Source organism: Cryptotermes secundus, unplaced genomic scaffold, assembly GCF_002891405.2.
Source record: "Cryptotermes secundus unplaced genomic scaffold, Csec_1.0 scaffold779, whole genome shotgun sequence".
In the NCBI taxonomy this organism is placed as follows: Eukaryota; Metazoa; Arthropoda; class Insecta; order Blattodea; family Kalotermitidae; genus Cryptotermes; species Cryptotermes secundus.
In genome coordinates, this window is record NW_019737096.1 from 1,511,876 (window position 1) to 1,532,062 (window position 20,187).

Sequence of the window (20,187 nt, forward strand, 5' to 3'; positions counted from 1 at the left end):
AGGATACCTTTACTTTTTACTTGAATACGAATCCGGCGTCCAGGTCCTAGACGATCTCCTGATTTTAAATCCAACCCTGGAAGTGTAACGCCTTCAGCATTTTTCTGTATTAATGGGAATCCTGTAAACCGTGATCTCGTGGTAAGGACCTGCGGGTTCATTTCATTAACTAATATAACAATGAGAAACAATTCACCGAACCAAGCATTTCCGCGTTTTACAAGCATCATCCGGGTCCCATTTAAATAGCCAAGTGCACTCTATTATAAAAACCCCGTACTACATAAACTCCAAAGTTAGTAGCAAGTTGGGCTATCGTCGGCGTTTCCCGCTTCCCCGTCGTGTCACTCAAGGCCAGTTCACTACTACTTGAATAAAAGCAATTATCTTCGTTCCTGTCTCTCCTCCGCGCTAGACAACTGTCGTCAGGGGTATTAACAGTTCGCTGTTATCTTAAACATGTTATGTAAAAGTGAAAACGTGTTATAGCGTGTTATACGGCGACTGCAAGCAGTTAAGGTCTGTACTAAGTCTCGAGCTGGTCTCTTGTGATCTGTCGGTGGCGAGAGTTGAGTGCAAACCGAGATGGCTACCAAGGACGAGAAGATTGCAATCGTAGGCAGGTAAACAAATGCCCACAGAGCAGGCACCAAACAGATTTTAGTTTATTTACATAGTTTCTGTTCCTTTGTTTAGTCATGCGACTATTAACAAGCAAATTTATATAAACTGTGCTATCACTCGTAATAGTCTGAGAAACCAAATTAATGCTTGCACAGACTGTAACAACATAACACATACAGGCTACGTTATACATATTTTTATTTAATTTTTTTTTTCCTTGGCACTACAGCCCCAGTGGGCCTAGGTCTACCTCCATGAACTTCTCCGTTCACTTCGGTTTTTCTAGATCTTACACATTCGGTAGGACTCCTTGAGCGGGTGATCAGCTCGTAGCAAGGCCTCTACCTGTACACAAACACAGAAAAACGCACACAAACATCCATGCACTGAGTGGGATTCGAACCCACGATCCGGTTTCCAAGCGAGCGAAGACAGTACATGCCTTAGACCGCTCGGCTACCGTGACCGTAATTTTTATTTAATGCCGCCATAAATTGTCAGCTTTTCAGTGAAGTATTTATCATGTTGCCGAAGCTGTTTAATTTAATTATGAATCTTCTCAGCACTGTCAAATGTTGAACGAATAGACATGCATTTGAACTATGTGTGTAGGCAACCGCAATACCGACTCAGATTATTCTGTAGTCTGTAGAGGAAAGTGAGCCAGGATAGTTCAGTCGGTATAACGATTAAGCTACCGGCTGGACTGTCGAGGAGTAGGGCTTCGATTCCTGGCAGGGGTAAGAGATTTTTCTTCTTCATAACATCCAAACCGAGGCTCACCCAGACACTTATACAACGAAGAGCGGGGGTTGTTTCACGTGGTTAAAACGGCACAGGCATTACCACTCCCATCTAGGGCCCAGGTTAAGAATTGTGGCGCTATACCTCCACTCCCCATACGTATTCATATTGTGATGCTCAATTAATTAAAGCACTTTTAAATTTCCTATAGAGTAGCAAGGAGGACCCGGGGTAGCGGAGTCGGTATAGGGAATGGCTACGGGCTGGACGACTGAGGGGTCGGAGTTCGAGTCCCGGTAGGGTCAAGAACTTTCTCTTCTCCAAATCGTCCAGACCGGCTCTGGGGTCCACCCAACCACTTATCTAATGGGTACCTGGGGCTCTTTCCCCGGGGGTAAAGCGGTCGGAGCGTGAAGCTGACCGCTCATATCCAACTAGTGCCGAAGTCAAGATAATGTGGATCTATAGCTCCATTCCCCATACGTCTTCATATTGTGATGCTCTATTAATTAAAGCCTTCTTTAATTTCCTATAGAGTAGCAAGCCCGTCAAATCTTTCCTGTATTGAGGTGCTGCAACAGTGCACATTCCTGTGTATTATCAAACCTTCGGGATTTATGAAGGTCGTTATTGAATTTTCAGCTTTGGACAGGGAAACAGAGAATTCTCCATAATGCCAGTCACACACACGACTTTCTTCCGTTCTTTGTCCATTCGCTAGAACAGGAGAGCTCATGGTAGCCACGTACGAAAAATCCCGCCTGCTTAGATTTTTTTTTTTTCACATTTAGAAGTTAATTTAAATTCTTAGGCACTAGTTTTCTTGCTAGAGATTCGTCGTGATACGTACATGAATTTAACATAACGTGTGTTCTCCGAGTGCCACGTCTTTTGTATGAAATATTTCCCATCTCATGGAATTCTAAGTAAAAGTAAAGCTGTCCCTGCAGCAGGCCTTGGAGGCCTATAGGGTTGTGAGATGTTGAGGCTCCCACACTTTCTGAACGATCGGCTCACAGATTGCGGTGAGGTTGTCAGCCTTACGCGCCGGCCTCCCTCTACCTCCAGGAATATTCCTAGTACTCATTTCTGTTAGAGGCTGAGACGACCCCCACAGCCATAGTGCGGCTGGAAGGAAAAAATCCACTTCATCGGGATTCGATCCCGCAACCTTCCGGCTTGTAGCATAGTGCTTCAACTAACTACGCTACCGCGTGCCCCCGGAATTCTAAGTACATAGATTTAAAACATAACAGCCCCGCCCCATTTTGTCAGTATACCACAAAATTCTAATTATGAACCTTTCGTTTGTTAAATCTATTCAAAACTGTACCTTACTATGCATTTCTTAACCCGGAGGGGTAGATGTGTCCAGTCATATGGATATCTTGACCAGTTAGGCCAGAAAAAACTAGACATTTTGATAAAAGTGAATTCAATCAAGCCTAAACCCGACCAGGCCCAAGATCTAGACATTGCTCGGCCCTTAAGTACTTGCTGACACAAAGGCTGATGTACGGCTTTACACAGTCTGCGTGATATGTCTCTACAGAAGGGCACAAATAAGCCAAATTATCCAATTTTAAAAAACCTTATCGCCTTCCGATTGAGAAATAATATAGATCATTGGGCAAGTGTGAAGAATCAGAACCGTTGATAACATGAAATTACATTTGTTTGCTTTCAGTTTGCAAATATCAATGTTTGTTATCACAGGCTTACGATGGAGATAACGCGAGTTTATCGGCTTTCATGATTTGTTGGCACGTCGCCTGTCTGTTACAGCAGTTGAAACCAACATTTTTCTTGCACGGTCAGAGACCAATGTCAAGATCAAAAATGTAATGGTACTATTAATATTTTTATGTTCTCGAGTTGTCATTTGTTCCCACAAATCATCTTTTTTTGGGGAGAAGAGGACTGCATATAGGATACTGGTGGGAAAGCCAGAAGGAAAGAGGCCACTGGGAAGACCAAGGCGTAGGTGACTGGACAATATTAAAATGGATCTTAGAGAGATAGGATGGGATGGTATGAATTGGATTGATCTGACTGAGGATGGGGACCAGTGGAGGGCTCTTGTGAACACGGTAATGAATATTCGGGTTCCATAAAATGCTGGGAAATTCTTGAGTAGCTGCAATTTGGCTTCTCCTCAAGAAAGGCTCAGCTCCATAAGTAAGTCATCTTGATGCAGACTTTTTTGCCTGTTGCAGTTCTTCTGTTGATGTTCGTTGTCATGTGATCATTTCTGTAGCGTATTTTAAGAAATCTCTAATGTTTAACAAGAGCACACGGACAGGCCACAGCCCAGACTACTAGTTTCTGGCAACCGCGGTGGGATTTATGTTGGAGAAAGTGGCATTGGGACGGGTTTCCCCTGCTAGTTCTCATTCCGCAATCTGTACCGCATCCATTAATCATTCTATCATCGGCGCTAGATAGTCTCGATACTGACAGCGTTGTTACATAATGAACCCCCCAAAGGAAAATAAAACACACACAAAAAAAAAAGAAAGCACAAAGAAGCGTATGCAAACAGCATCTTCTGCGATCAGATACTATTTTTTACATCAGAGAAATGTCATATTGTGGAAGTCCATCATTAAGACTTTGCCTGGCATTGCCTGACTCATTTTAATGGAGCGCAGATATCCCATATGCTGATCACAGTGCCCCCGCGGTCTAAGGCATGAACTGTCTTTGCTCGCTTGAACGCTAGAATCGTGGGTTCGAATCGCACCCAAGGCATGGATGTCTGTGTACATTTATTCTGTGTTTATGTTGTTCTGTGCTTAGGCAGCGGCCTTGCGACGGGCTGATCCCCCGTCCAGGGAGTCCTACCTACTCTGTATAGGATTAAGAAACTAAAAAAGCGGCAAAGATCCAACAAAAGAACTGTAGAGCCATAGGTAGATACCCAATATAAAATTTCATGCAGTGAAAGCAACAAATGTGCATTTCCCACGTAGCCCTACTTAATGCGTGTGCTCACAGTGTCAGACTTATCTCAGGGATGAGCAAAGAAAAACCAGATAACAAGCACTGACTGTAACTCGGGAGAAGCAAGGCGTGTAAACAGTGATCAGGGGGCCTTCTGGAGTCAAATGACCCCGTAACCATAAATCTGTAAATACTTCCATAAAAGGTCAAATAGCGTAATTTGCCTCTCCGTATTACTTACCTAGTTAGGACTCATTTAATGATGTGGCCTGTAAAGCGAACTCTATAACGTCCAGTCCGTCCGTAATATTCATAGTCAGAACACTTTAGTAGGTTTTATAAAATTTGATTTGGTTTGATTAAAAAGGAAAGAAAGAAAAAACATTTCATCAGTCACGTTGGACGGAGTTGATTAACCTTTTGATTTGGAAATTTAAAACACTGTTGAGTGACTTTCATGTACAAATAATTGGCCGTTCAGAGCAATGGAGGTAAAAATTTTAGTGGACTGGAAATTAAGTTTATTTCCTTGGCCCACCATGTGTTCAAATCCCGCATGTTTATCATTTCTGATACAATAGAGTTTGTAACTTTCGAAAATAATGTAGTCTTCATAAAGATTCTCATCCTGCTTAAAAGCATGTGAGTTTGGGGGGGGGGGATACTCTACTCGTAACCCATGCTTATCAAAGGAAATTTTAGATATATGTAATATTCTATGTGCCTAAATTTTGTACGTAAATAATTAAGCAAAACATACATATGTAGAACATGAGTATGGTCTGCTTGTAACATTAAAATAAATCCGAAGGTTTTGGACATGGATGCATGACTCGGGACATGAAAAAAGAACCCATCCTACAGATGGGATCTGATAAAATGCTACCGAAACATGTTTATGATAGACCCTTCACGATCAGATTCCCTGATAGAAGTGAATGGAAAGAGGGGTTTCAACTCGATAGAAAGGGGGGACTAATCTGGTATTCAGATGTTTCCAAGACAAATAAAGGCACTGGAGCTGGGGTGTATTGTGATAGAACGAGGCGGAAACATACCTTCAGCCTTGGTCAGTACACAACAGTATTCCATGCAGAGGTGTATACCATTAAGGCATGCCCAGTTGAGAATTTAGATATGAACTATAGAAACAGGAACATCTATATCCTATCAGACAGTCAAGCTGCAATTAAAGCACTTGGTAGACACCATATCACTTCAAAATTGGTTTGGAATTGCCACCAATCCCTCATGCAATTGGCCAGACATAACAGAGTACAACTGATATGTGTGCCACGTCATGAGGGTATTGCAGGGAATGAAACCGTAGATCAGCTGGCAAGAACGAGGTCTGAACAGCCGTTCATAGGAACTGAACCAGCTTGCGGCATCTCAGTAGGAGAGTATTGTTGGTAATGATACTGCAGATCAGCTGGCAAGAACAGGATCTGAACAGACGTTCACAGGATCTGAACCACCTTGCGGCATCTCAGTAGGAGAGTATTGTTGGTAATGAAACTGCAGATCAGCTGGCAAGAACAGGATCTGAACAGGACCTGAACCAACTCGCGGCATCTTAGTAGGAGAGTATTGCAGGGAATGAAACCGCAGATCAGCTGGCAAGAACAGGATCTGAACAGCCGTTCATAGGACATGAACCAACTCGCGGCATCTCAATTGGAGTTGCCAAGAATGCGATCAGGGACTGGACTGATAGAAATCATAAAAAAAAAAAATACTGGGAATCCATAATTGGACTCAAACAGGCAAAGGGTTTTATATGAGGACCCTTGGTCGGAAGAACGAAGGATCTGTTGAGATTAAACAGAGATCAACTAAGATGGGTGGTAGGATTACTTACCGGACATTGCCACCTGAAAGGATACCTTTTCAAGTTAGGACTGACAAATAACCCAACTTGTGAAAGGTGCCTACAAGAAAACGAATCAGCCATGTGTGACTGTGAGGCCATAGCTTATTTAAGATTTTGTCACTTGGGTCAGTTTTTTATGGAACCAAATGACTTTTATGACGACCCTATAAGCAGGGTCCTACACTTTATTAAAAGTGTAGGATTAATAAAGGGCTAATACAAGGGGAAGCACAATAGATCATTTTAGGTCATAGTGCGGGGGTCGGTTTTTATGGCCCACCCCTTACATACATTACAACATGAAAATATACTCCGTGTGAAGTTAATATGAAAATGTAATACTTCCATCGTCGAAATTCATAAATTTAGCATTTTTCGAAATGCCAACTTTTTTGGAAAATTCTGATTGAAGTGTCAGTTGAAGTCCTTCTGTGTAGCTGTCCCGCAGTCCATTATGTTTGTCGTTTGAGGTCAATAGTGCATAACCCTCGGTTCACCGGAGCGCCGTAACCGGAGAAAGGGGATCATTTTGATTCGCTTTCATGAACTGAAGGTCCCGCATGATGCATACACTGAAATTTCTCTCGATATCAGCGATAAATATGAACGCGGCCATCAGTACTCTCACATCGACGCATGTTACTACAGATAGAAATAACTTTCATTCAATTTAAAATATTACATTTCTCCTTTCATTGTATAAATTTTTGCATTGTAATTGAAGCATTACACAATTTTCAGACTTCCTGAATTACATCGGGCCACCGAACCACTTTTTGGTTAGAGTCCAGTGCGGTACGCATAGAATGAGGGTTTGTGGTGGTTTCGTTTCTAAAAATTATTATTTACAAATTAACTTCAAAGAGTTAGAAGAGAAATGCGTTTAGTTTTAATGAATATGTTATTATTGCGACCAATGAAAAATGATAAATTTAGGAAATTCGTTATATAACTTTTCGCCTTCTTCCTGTCAGAGTGATATTTTTATATTTATCTGGTATCAAGTGATTGGTAAGTGACTCATGTATCGGAATTACATCTACTGCTGCACTCAGAAATTAAATTGTGTTGTGCTGTGTTGGACTGAGTCGTCTGTTGTTAGCAAATCAGATACCAATCCGCTTTCCGTTGTATCGGACCATATGTTCCCGCAATTGAACTCTGATATGACGTGGAATCTCATTACCGTAAATCCATCCTGTCAACTTTAATCATTCCATATTCGGGTTTCCAATTAATCCTAATCATAATTATAGTCGTTTATTTGCGATAATTAGCTCCAAAATTAGCAGCACGATTGATGAGTGAAAAGAGGTGGAGATACCTTGAAATCACCTCTAATTAAGGCAAGAGAAAGCGGCCTCCGTAGTCTAGGGATAACGTTCCCACCTCATGACTCAAGGTACGCGGGTTAAAACCCGGCGGAGGTCGTGAAATTTTTAAGGGCGGAAAAATTTAGGGAACAAGTCCTCCGGGAGGGACTTTAAGCCGTGGGTCCCGTGTCGTAGATTTACGGCACGTAAAAGAACCTCATGCCTCTAGGAGACCTCTGAGCTAAATTAGGCCAAAAAGTTTCCCGCCCAAATAGTTTCCAATGCCTCCGATAGATGGGGAAGTATTTGATACCACTGCCAGAGGAGGGACGACCTCTCTGACAGAAAGGGACTAATTATTAGATACCACTGCCAAGTAGAGGGTACAAACCTTGCTGGCAGAAAGGGGCTAAAGTATTAGGTACCACTGCCAGAGGAGGGACTAACTCGCTGACAGAAAGGGACTAACTATTAAATACCACTGCCAAGTAGAGGGTAGAAACCTCGCTGGCAGAAAGGGACTGATAGCGAGCACCACTATCGGTAGGGGATGGAGACGGTAGAAATTAAAAGGGGGATGTACAATAGACTATCAGTCGCGGTGCATGGGGAAACCCACCCCCTCAGTACTGAATCACTGAAGGCAAGAGAATGCCGTGATCAAGTGATCAGCACTCTTGCCTCCTATTCGGGAGAAGCCGGGTTCATGCCAAGGCCCACACGTCGGCTCCTCGCACTGAAGTTTTGCATCGTTTTCCTTGTCATTCCAGGTAAATGCCAGGATAGTTTTTCAAATAAGACCATGGTCACTTCCTTCCTCATCCTTTTAAATTTATTATTTATTAATCATCCTATCGTTTGACGCTACATCCTACAGTCTCAACTACAAAAGCGTCGTTAAATAGAAGAAACAAATGGAAAATCCTTCCCGCAAGATGTTGCCACTGGATTTATTATCATTTAACCATTCTACGGTAAAGTCTCAGCTACTGAGAATATCGCTAAGTAAACCAATTGTAAGTAAATGCGTCGAGCCTGTCGTAGATTTGTTGCTACTGAAATACTGTCGACTGATCAAGTTTCGTTTTTACGTGACGTTATATCGCCGGAAATCCTATTTTGGAACTACTGTCTCACTGCAGCTGTCTTCTTGTTTGCTGAAATTACTAAAAAAAAAAAAACACTTAATTTGTTTTACAGCAATAATATTATTATGACCGTGCCATAGCTCAGGCGGTTAGTCGCCGGCTTCCACCGCGGCGGTCCGAGTTCGAGCCCAGGTCAGCTCATGTGAGATTTGCGGTGGACAAAGTGGCAGATTTTCTCCGAGTAATTCGGTTTCTCCTGCCAATTTTCACTCCACCGACTGCTCCACACTCATTATCTATGATCTGGGGCTTGTACAATGGTCCAAATATTGGCCACGCACCAAGTGGACTCAGTTTCACCCCACTCCCAAACAGGTATTAATATAGAGTCGGGATAGCGACTGGCTACGGGCTGGACGTCCGAGGAGTCGGAGTTCGAGTCCTGGCAGGGTCAAGAATTTTCTCTTCTCTGCGTCGTCCAGACCGGCTCTGGGGCCCACCCAGCCTCCTATACGATGCGTACTGGGGGTAAAGCGGCAGGGGCGTGAAGCTGACCACTCACCTCAAACTAATTCCGAGGTCTAGAAAATGTGGATCTATTCATCCACTCCCACATACGCCTTCATGGCCTGGAGCTTAATTAAACACGGGGATAACTTTAGCTTTACTTTTATCTAGACTAGATAATGCCCAGCAGTACTATATCTCGAAAAAGATGAAAAACCGACAATTCTGCAGCTTCATTCTTCTACTTCTCGGCTCAGAAATATCAATGCTCAGTTGCCAAAGTTGATGATGTGACTTAGTAATGAGTTGGGGCATTAGTCAAAGATTCAAACGTAGTCACACCCATACGATTTCCTTTGTTGCAGACATCTTTGCATGTGAGTTTCACAGATACGGGAAAGCAGGTACCTGTTATTTTTAGCACGTCCACCTGTCTGTACGCATGAAATAATTTATCTCTTGCACGGTTTTTGGTGAAATGTGACATTTAGAGTTCCATTTAAAAGTTATCTATCAAATTACACGTAAGTATGAATTATTCGTAAAACTTGAATGAAACACAAAATATTTCAGACGAACGATATGGCTACTAATAAGCTGAACAGTTTGCAACCTATGTCGTGGATTTGTTTTCGAAATAATAACCACGAATTGCACCTTCATTTGATATGTTGCCGCCCCCGTTGAGTGACGCACACATGGATGTCTGTCAACCGAGGATAAATTCGAACCACAGATAATCCTAACTGTGTTATCAGAAGCGTGGCAGTACTACTCATAGCACGAGCGGTCTTGCCCAGCGTTTGTTCATAACGGAACATAGCGGTCCACAAGCCACATGCTGGTAACCAGTAGTAGATTTTTCCGTGAAATGAGTCACGCCGAACCAATGCTAGCCCTCAGGGGCATTCCTGTCCCTCACACTCTCTTGCTGTTGTGAAACTGAACAACTTGTTTCAAAGCATTCACTAGATATGTGGGATGCTGCATCAAGGGTGCACAAGTCCATTGTGGTATTTACGAGGGACACGATTGGTGACCACACATGGCCTTTTTGAGCAGGGCCATATAACAGGACGCAGGAAACTGAAATCAGGCAGAAAGATATACCCTATAGCACCCAAATAGAGTAATTGATAAAAAAAACAACACTCTATGGCCATTATCTCTTCATATGATTGTCTTTACACCTAGAGCCTATGCAGAATAGGATGAATCGCTGATGTCTGACTTGTCTTTGGAAGGTACTCGGTTCGAATCTTGGAAATAGCAATGAGTACATCAAAGTTCTTCTGAGTATTCTCAATATTTGCATTGTTAGAGGTAAAGTAGTTCCTTGAAATTAATGCACAACCCTTGCATCTTCCCAAATGTATATTCTACAATGGAGCTGAAGACAAGTAACACTAAAGTATTCCCGTATTACTGACNTGTACTTCCATTTTTGTCTCCAATATCAGATGAATGCACGAGTAGAATAGGTATCAATAGTTGGTCAATTATGTTGGAATTCACATATATCATTCCCAATAATTTAATGTATATACACGGCCTATATGTAGTGACTAGGCATTACATCAGTTGCTGGGTTATAAAAGAGCTAGATTTGAATTTGACTTTCACCATAAGTTCAACATTTTGATGCAGTTTTCTTTCCATTATGATTCATTTGCTTGCAATTTTTATTAATCATCTTTTCCTTCAGTAACAAGAAGGTGTTAATTAATAATGACATTGATTTTCAGTGGTCTAATTGGACGCAGCTGGGCCATGTTATTTGCTAGCGTTGGCTACAATGTGTACATTTATGACATTGACAAGAATCAAATAATGTCAGCCCTGAAAGACATTGAGGAACAAACAAAATCACTGGAGGCAAGGAAACTCCTTCGAGGAAATCTGTCAGCAAGCCAGCAGTGTTCACTTATTAAAGGTATCAATAAAACTATTTGTAATATGAATAATAAGTTTGCAAGGTATATGGACAGCATGTTATTTTCAGGTGTCAAACAATAAGGAAAGAGTGTCTTGTGCTGATAAGGGAAACAAAATTTTGGAAGTTACAGGAAGTCTGATAATGGTGTGCATGATGTTGGAAAGAAATCTAATACATCTAAACAGGAAATGGATTAGCAGCCCATGGGAAGAGAGCAGTTGATGTCGATGAGAAGACAATGTAAAAAATTGACTTAAGAAAAATCGGTTGCGTTCTGCTGAAATCTAAGTTTAATTTGTAATGTGTCTAGACTGTAGGTTTGTCAGACCTGCGAACAGTCTGAATTTCTACAGGACCAACTCGATTGGAGGGGCATGTGACTCTTCTGCCTGAGAGGTTTACTGGATGCTGTAAAAGTCTCACTGTATTGAAATGGACGTGAAAGAAACATGTTAAAATGTGCACTGAACTGACTCAAGATACAGCCCAGTTGGGGGATTATATTACAGTGGTTGCAATGACTTTTGGATTCTATAACAACTGCAATAATAACAGCAAATGTCTTAATCACCTGAATAACCACTTACTGCTGAAGAAAGACCCTGTAACCACAGGGGTACTTGCATTTTGTACCAGGATTGGAAAATTCATTTGGATGTTTACACACAGCAGAATAAAAATGTCATGTTGGATGGGAGTTTTTAATCTTTTTAACTAGGTGAACAACTTTTCTGGAATATTAGAGTCAGAAAACCATTGACAGAAATATATGTGCTGAATATTAAGACTATAAAAAATGATTTAATTGCATATTCATTTTCTTACAGTATTACTTTTAGTGAAGATGAAAAACTGCACTTCAGCTCGCACTTCATGACCCACACAAATGTTCTCACAACCCACTAATAGGTTGAAATCCACAGGTTAAAAACTAGAATATTATGATATATTTTGTTAGAGACTGTGTAAGTACGATATATTTTGTTAGGCACTGTCTCACTTACAAACAGAATGGAGTATAGTAATTTGATTTTATATGCCACAAATTATATTATTTGCCTAATCTTGATACATAATGTGAATTAATGATGTAGAAGGTAAGTTTTGGTTAACATCAAGGAGCACAGGTCAGTCTTTTTTCATTGTTGATGTAATTTGTGAATGCTGATGCAAACTTTGTTGTATAGCCTTGATTATGTGTATGGTTTCCATTTCTTTGGCCATGCAACATGTAAAATACTTGTCCTATAAATATATTAGCTAGTTTAAAAAAATTGTAATGACTAGATCCACTCATGCTTTTACATAATGTCCAAAAATTTGAAATAAATTAAAGCAGCATTTTGGAAGAGCTGTACCAAATTCTTGCTCAATGGAAAGTCATGTTCAATTGATTATGTCGCTGGACTGCTTTTAAACATTAAGTCTAAGATAAAGAATGTTGTTAGTATTATTTATTCAAGTTTACATTGTATTGTAAGCGAATGCTCAATTTTGTATCCATTGTAAATATATTTCCATCTGGCTCTGAATAGGGACCAGTGACTGACTCTTCCCTGCATGGTTACAAATGAATTAAGAAGAAAATTCAAACGTTTATTAATAGATGTCTGAGATATATATTAAGAATCTGGTGGCCCAGAACCATTTAAAATAGAGAGTTCTAGCAGTTATCTGGCCAAATGTATATAAATATGCATATATGGAAACGAAAATTTAGATGAATTAGCCACACACTGGAGAAGGATGATGATCAACCATCAAAGGTTGTGCTTCAGTGGAATCCTCAAGGAGTAAAGGAAAGGGGAGATCAAGAAACAGCTGGAGGAGATCCACTCTGATAAAAGCTGGAGAGAGCTGGAGTGAGCTGAAGTATTTAGTGGCAGATCAGGACAAATGGAGAAAGCTTGTAGATGACTTATGCTCCTGATGGAACTATAGAATTTATTATTATTATTATTATTATTATTATTATTATTATTATTATTTCCAAGGATGATGAATTAGAGAATCAAATTAAAAGTAATATTTGTCAAAGTCCTGCGAGTATTTTCCTATTCATCAAAATAAATTTAAAATTGAAAAAATTTCCTATTATTTGTGACATGAATTAAAGACTCTCCTAGAAATTCTACACAATCTTGTTTCTTATTGCCATGGAATTCGTGAGGGCTACACAATTCTTAAACTGTAATCTCATTCATTCTTATTGGAGTCATACACAAATCCTTCCAGATTTAAGAACAATTACTCTTAAGTTACAGAATAATATGCATTTCATTTTGTTTACTAAATAAGAATATGGGATCCTGTTTGTGTGATCCAAATTAAAGAGAATCTATTTTCTATCGAATTCTCAATACAGTGCAGTATGATATTAAACAGTTTTCATGTGACTATGTTATGCCATCTTGTGCAGTCTCTTGCACACTACCAGTAAGCAGGTAGAGATTGTAGTGACATCTATCAGATGTATTTTGGATCAGGTTATATAACACATTTTATAGATATAGAGTTATTGATTGCTTTGAGAATAAATGTTGTTACTGGTTTTGTGTGACAGAATGTTCTTCAATAAACAGATAATTCGCTATGACTCATTGATATATAGACAACAGAGATAAGACTGAAGTGGTATATTGAGTTCAAGATCATGTTCTTAGCAGCATGAAGATCTCTGTGATGGCACAACTGTTGTTTGAACAGAAATGATTAGATATTGCTGTTACTAATACACAGGATGGACAGGGGAACTACAAATTCAGGCTATTTAAATATGAAGTATTTCAAATGACTTCACAGATCATCACCAATAATACCAAAGCAGATTTTGTATTTTGCATGAACCAGTTCAGTCCAGTTTGCATATTCACAGTTTGTGTTATTAATGTCGCTTGTACTAGAAAAGTGATGTATTAGTAATGCTTTACACTTGTATCCAGGTTGTACCAAACTCAAATTTTGGTCATGCTACCAGTTATCTTGGCAGGTTTTCTTTTGTGATTTTATTCATTCTATCCTGGTGAAAGTCAGGATGTGCCATGGAATAGGCCAGACTTTCTCCTTTTTAATCGTTACATACTCATCATTCATGATTATCTTCTCACCTCGTTTGGTGCTGTATAACATCTTCATTCAAAGCAGTTATTTAAAATCCAATATCTCTTGTTCTCAGTTCTCTAAGTTGAAACTATCAAGATGAGTCCACACCAAAATTATGTGCACATTTATTGTTTCTTCCATTTGTTCTATATGTTCAGCACACTGTATTCTACTTGATTTAACCACTTCCATACTACCAAGTGAATGGAACGACTTATTAAACTACTTGTTATGCAGTACCTTTCATATATTAATTACTTGTTTTTATTAGTTCTCAAACATATTCCAAAGGATTTTGTTATCAAATACTTACATGACATTACTAAGGAAAAAGTTGCTTTGCAGTCTGCAGAACTCTGTGTTGGTGAATACTTGATGTGTAGGTAAGACGGTATGATTTGAAATTCTATGCTACAAATTTATTTATAACAAAGCTTTGAAGTAAAATGAACACAAAGTCCAAATTTAATTTCTATGTACTTTCATAAATATCAGATATGAAACTTTGTCTCTCAGTTATGGGAAGAACGAAGAGACAAAGGTATCTGAAAACAAAGCGAGAATATTTGGCCATAGAAAGATAAAGTAATGTTGGAATAGAGGAGATTACATAATTAGGAGCTTCAGAATTTGTATTTTTCACTTGGTGTTGCTAAGGTGACTGAAGCAGGAAGGATAAGGTAGGCAAGACATATAGAATGCAATTAAGGAACAATAAATGCACATAGAATTTTGTTGAATGGCATCAAACGAAAAGACCATATCAAAGACCTATGTGCTGACAGAATGGTAATATTAAAAGAGATCTTTCTGAGAAAGAAGTTGCAAAAATATGAAATGAATTGGACTGGTTCAGTGTAGGGTCTAGTAATGGGCTCTCATGAAGATGTGATGAGCCTTTTTGTTCCATAACAGCAAGGAATTCCATGTCCAGTTAATTAATGAACATATGCTCAAAGGAAACTGTACCACTGTCCATTTTGTGAAATTCAGATTTATCGAAATCTTGCAGTGAATACTTGACTTAAATGTCTCAATATTGGGCTTGTATCTTCCACTACCTTTTTTTGTTGTTGCATTTAGTGCTCTCTGATATTAGTTTGCAAGAAAATGTTGACTACTCCGATGAGATCTGAGTTCGTCATGGCAATGAAAATTAATATTATAGGACTTTGTATTGTAACATACAGTTTGGTAGTTAGTTAACATTTTGGAGGCGGTTGCTACATCCATATTCCCTGGTGTCATAACCTAGGAGGCTACAATCTTAGTCAATGTCATGTCTGCAAAAATATTGGACCTAACTCCACACAATTTCAACTTTGTAATGAACACCAATGTCAATTCTTCTCAGTGCTTCATTCTTAGAAGTAAATACTTGCTGTTCAATTTGTTAGAAATGTAGTGTTGTTAATGACAAATTGGTTTTATGTACCAGAGTTTTTCTTCTTGGCTAAATGATAATTTCATTGAACAGCATTCCTCTATTAGTATTGAGCAGCCAAAGGCAGCCATTTATTGAATTCTTAAGTTTTCTGATTTGTAAATGGCAGTAATGTACTTTTCCAAATGCTGCAACCCATTCTGTATGGCAGTTGGTAGCTACATAGCATGGTCATTGCTTTTATGCCACTGTCAGTGGTTAGATTGCAGTGTTGTGTTAATCTATGTCATTATTGCCTTACTCTATGGTTTATGGTCTAGTAATCCATGGTTGTTTCAGACTACCTCCTTTTGCAGGGCCATCCTTAAAAATTGCCTTTCCACAGTTCCTTGACAGGTGGTTGCATCTATTTGTACCTCATGTGTTCCCTGTTCACATTAGCCACCTGTCACTCATAACCTGGCAATGAGCTTGATGGTTAGCAGTTGTATTGTTAAGAATCATATTTATGGCTATTATTTGTCATGACATGACATCTGCAGTTGATTTAGCTCAATTAAATAACCAACAATCAGTCAGTAAATTGATTATCTGTAAATTTATATTACCAGAGTATGCAATACAAATATTCTGAGAATAAAATGGCTAGAGTGTGTAGCTGACTGCTCACCATCATGCAGTATCAAAAGGTCTAGAATTAGTTGAGTATCTACATGCTGTTGTACAACTTCATACTACAATGCTTGGGTACAGCAGAAGGTTTCCTTTTAGTCACCAATGATTGTTCTTTACATATACTTCAAAGTTTTCTGTAGGCTGCAATATTCTTTGAACATAAACAGAATTTTATCAGGAAAAATGGATCACATAGAAGAATAATTTATGCAACATAAAACATATACCATATTAAGCTCTGTAACTTTTGTTGGATATGTTTTTAAATTTAGTATATAATAATGGAATGCAAGAAAGATTTATTTTATAACTTGATTTAAAGTAAAGATTGTAATGGACCAGTTTGAACTATAATGAAATGCATCTGATAATTCTTAAAATAGACCGCTCCCACCCAATTCCAAATTTAATTGAAGTCCTGCCTTTGCTCCACAAGAATATTAATGTTTGATTCCATTTCTAAAATGTCAGTTTGCATCATGTCATGTAAATGCACATCGATAGCTCTTGAACACAACTTTGATTTTTGTTTCATATGCAATAAATACTTGACAATGTTATATTCTTTCAAAACAGCAACACCTTCACTAACAATTAAAGAAAAAGTTTTCCCACTCATGGAAACAGAAATATTCATCTGTCCACTTCACTGAAAGAAAATTCCACAGAGCTGACTTTACACTTTTGTTAAAGATATTACATATGTGTTTTTGTTTAATTTAGCTAAGTTTTCTGTAATTATAAATAACCCATAGTAAGAAATATTTGAAAAACATATTCAATAATTGCACCTAGAAGTCTACCTGTCAGAGTGTAGAAATTGTATATGCTCTCCGAAGAATATTTCTGTCTGACAAGGAAATGTGTACACCACAAAAGCAAACTAAGTAAATACAGTTTAATTAACAGAGGCCATTTGAAATCCATGACATCTACTGCAGATGTCATGAAACTTTACCCCAGGTGTTCCCTCAATTTTGTAATATATACAACATATACATCCTACCAGTATGGGTTGGCTGATAATTAAAAATATACTGCAAGCCAAATTTTGAAACAATGTCGAGTTCACGTTCTGGCAGAAAACAATTGTGTTTTTATCTTTGAATCTCTACTGCTGCAGGAACCGTACATCTAGAGGAAGCCATAAAAGGAGCAATACTGGTGCAAGAGTGTGTCCCAGAGAGACTGGACCTCAAAAGGAATGTGTACCAGGATGTGGACAAGTTTATGGATGACAATACCATTCTGTCTAGCTCTACCAGTACCTTTCTTCCCTCTAGGCTCTCTGATGGGCTCAAACACAAAAGCCATTTCATAGTATCACACCCTGTAAGTGAATTTTTTGAACTAACCTAAAAAATATTGGAACCCATGTTTGATGTGTGACTATGTAGAGTAGGAACTTTGCTCAGAATATTAATATTGGCAGAATTGGCATGCAAAATGATAACATTCTTATGTAGTTTTAATAATCATTGCATTTATTATAACTGATAAGCTAATTTTAGTCAATTCAGAAGTAGTCATTTTTGAAGAATTTAAATTTATGTCTCTCATTTACACACTTGTGCTGTATCTATTAATGATCTCTTGCAACAAGAAATTTGACCTTCTCTATATATAAGCACATCATGACTCAGCTTCCAAAGACTCATTTCTGAGTATTCAGTATACTGAATGCAGATGAGATTAATGCTTAATTAGGAAAGGCTTCATACTGTGCACCCTACACCTTACTCCATACTTCCCCTCTTCTTCTCAGGGAAGGACGTAAACTACACAGATTTTAAAACAAAGTCTGAAGCCAAATATTTGTACTAAAGGGACACATTCTAAGCAAAAATGTAGGAAATGTATAATAGGAAACTTTGAAACATCTTGTTTGCTTAATGTTGTTAGGTTGGACAAATCAAGAGGGTTACAATTGGCTGGACAAGTGACTCATGTGCAGAAAACAAGATATGTGCATGAAATTTTGGTGAAGGGATCTGTTCAAAAGTGGTCACATTAAAGGCTAAGATGAAGATGGGAAGATAATATCAAAATGGATATTAGGGAAATGGGCAGTGAATGTATGAACTGTATTGAATTACTAATAATACAAATTCCACTGCCAATGCAACTACAGTTTATTAACTTATGTTCCATTACATATTTTGACCCCTATAGGGCCATCCTCTAGTGTTGTACTAATATACACACAAAATTAGATTTTTTAAAAGAATGGTAAACTTAACTATCGTCACCTTTACGGAAGATGAAATGTAACTACTTGATAAAGAACTGAAATATAACCTGCAGTATAAACCTAAGAACTGGATACAAACAATTGTAATGCAAGCAGATACAGGAATAAAACCTAACAGAACAAAACTATGTGCAACAAGTAGTAGCAAACAACTTACAGAAACTATTAAAAAAGGAAAAATAAAAAAAAGAAAAGAACAGATAAGCAGAACAAGAATGGAATATCTGAAAAATATAATAAAAAAATAGAAAACAATCAGTTGATAATAAGAAAAGCAGATAAAGGAAATAAATTTGTAATAATGTATAAAGATGAATATAATAGAAAAATTGACGAATTTATAATCGCTAATGGTCACGGGTTCAAGTCCCGATGAGGTCATTGGATTTTCTTCAGTTGACCTATTCCTTCCAGCCGCACTAGGCCCTGGGGTTTACTCAGCCTCTAACAGAAATGAGTACCAGGAATTAATTAAATAATTTTCCTGGGGAGTAAAGCGCGGCCAGTGCATAAGGCTGACAACCTTACCGCCATCTTTGAGCCGATTGTCTAGATAGTGTGGGACCCTCAACGTCTCACAACCCTATGGCCCTTCACGGCCTGGTACAGGGATAGCTTTACTTTACTTTTTACCTAATGATATTACAAACAGACAACAAATTGGGACACAAAAGCAAATTTATAAGTGTAAAAACATAATAAAGTAAGATGAAAAATGGAAATATATAAACATGCATTCAAGTGCCCCATATTTATAGAGCACTATAATGCTACATAAGCAAGGTAAACCAATATGTCCAACAGTCAATTGGAAGAACTGTCCAGCATATAAAACAGCAAAATACCTAAATAAAATATAACAACGTACGTTACGGTTACTATACACGTTCAACGTAAGAAACTTGACTACATTAATCCAGGCACTTACACAGATAGAAATAGTTGATAACACAAGATTGTGCTCATTTAACATTGAAAATATGTATACAAATTTACCTATAACAAATGTAGAACATACAATGAATGAAATTTTGAGTAATAATAATATTAAGGAAACAGTGAAAGAAGAAATACTATACATCTTAAATATTGTACTTGGGGCAGAATTAAATACAAGTTAATAAGCATTATTGTATACAAAATGAGGGTTTAGCAATGGGGGCCCCAACATCAGCTATATTGGGCCCCAACATCAGCTATATTGGCAGCTATATTTTTAATATAGTTTTATATGGTATGTTGGACATGTACACAATTTGTGTATGTTGTTAAATATTAAATTATAGTATTACTGACGTTTATACAAATAATTTGACTTGTTCTATATCTGGAGGCTGCATTGCAAAATGTGGATTTCTGGAACCAGTAAAAATGAATGAAAATTATACATACAATACTTAGAACATACATCCGTTGCTGATATCTTGAGTAAACATCAAATCGTGGATTATTACAGATATATGGATGACATTTTAATCGTATATGACACACAGAAAACAAACATCATCAATACACTAGATGATTTTAATGCAATACACCCAAAACTGAAATTCATTATGGAGCAACAAACCCAAAATAGAAAAGAAATTATCTTAACGATTAAGGAAAACCAAAATGAACTGAATTTTGAAATATATAGAAAACCTACTTCCACAGATCTCATAATACATGTCACCCATATGAGCATAAAGAAGCAGCTATCAACTACCTATATAACTGATTTTTTTTATTTGTTATTTATTCCATC

At 38.2% G+C, this 20,187-nt stretch overlaps 1 protein-coding gene across 1 annotated transcript in view; it reads left to right on the forward strand.

Annotated features, from left to right (window-relative positions):
• The first annotated feature begins 362 nt into the window (after positions 1-362).
• The window catches only part of LOC111870196 (lambda-crystallin homolog), a 27,937-nt gene continuing 8,112 nt past the window's right edge, over positions 363-20,187 (forward strand). Inside the window, exons 1-3 of the mRNA XM_023862283.1 lie at positions 363-623; positions 10,838-11,025; positions 17,313-17,521. Coding sequence (XP_023718051.1) covers positions 586-623; positions 10,838-11,025; positions 17,313-17,521 — 435 coding nt within the window. The 5' untranslated portion in view covers positions 363-585. The remainder of the gene's footprint in view (positions 624-10,837; positions 11,026-17,312; positions 17,522-20,187) is intronic.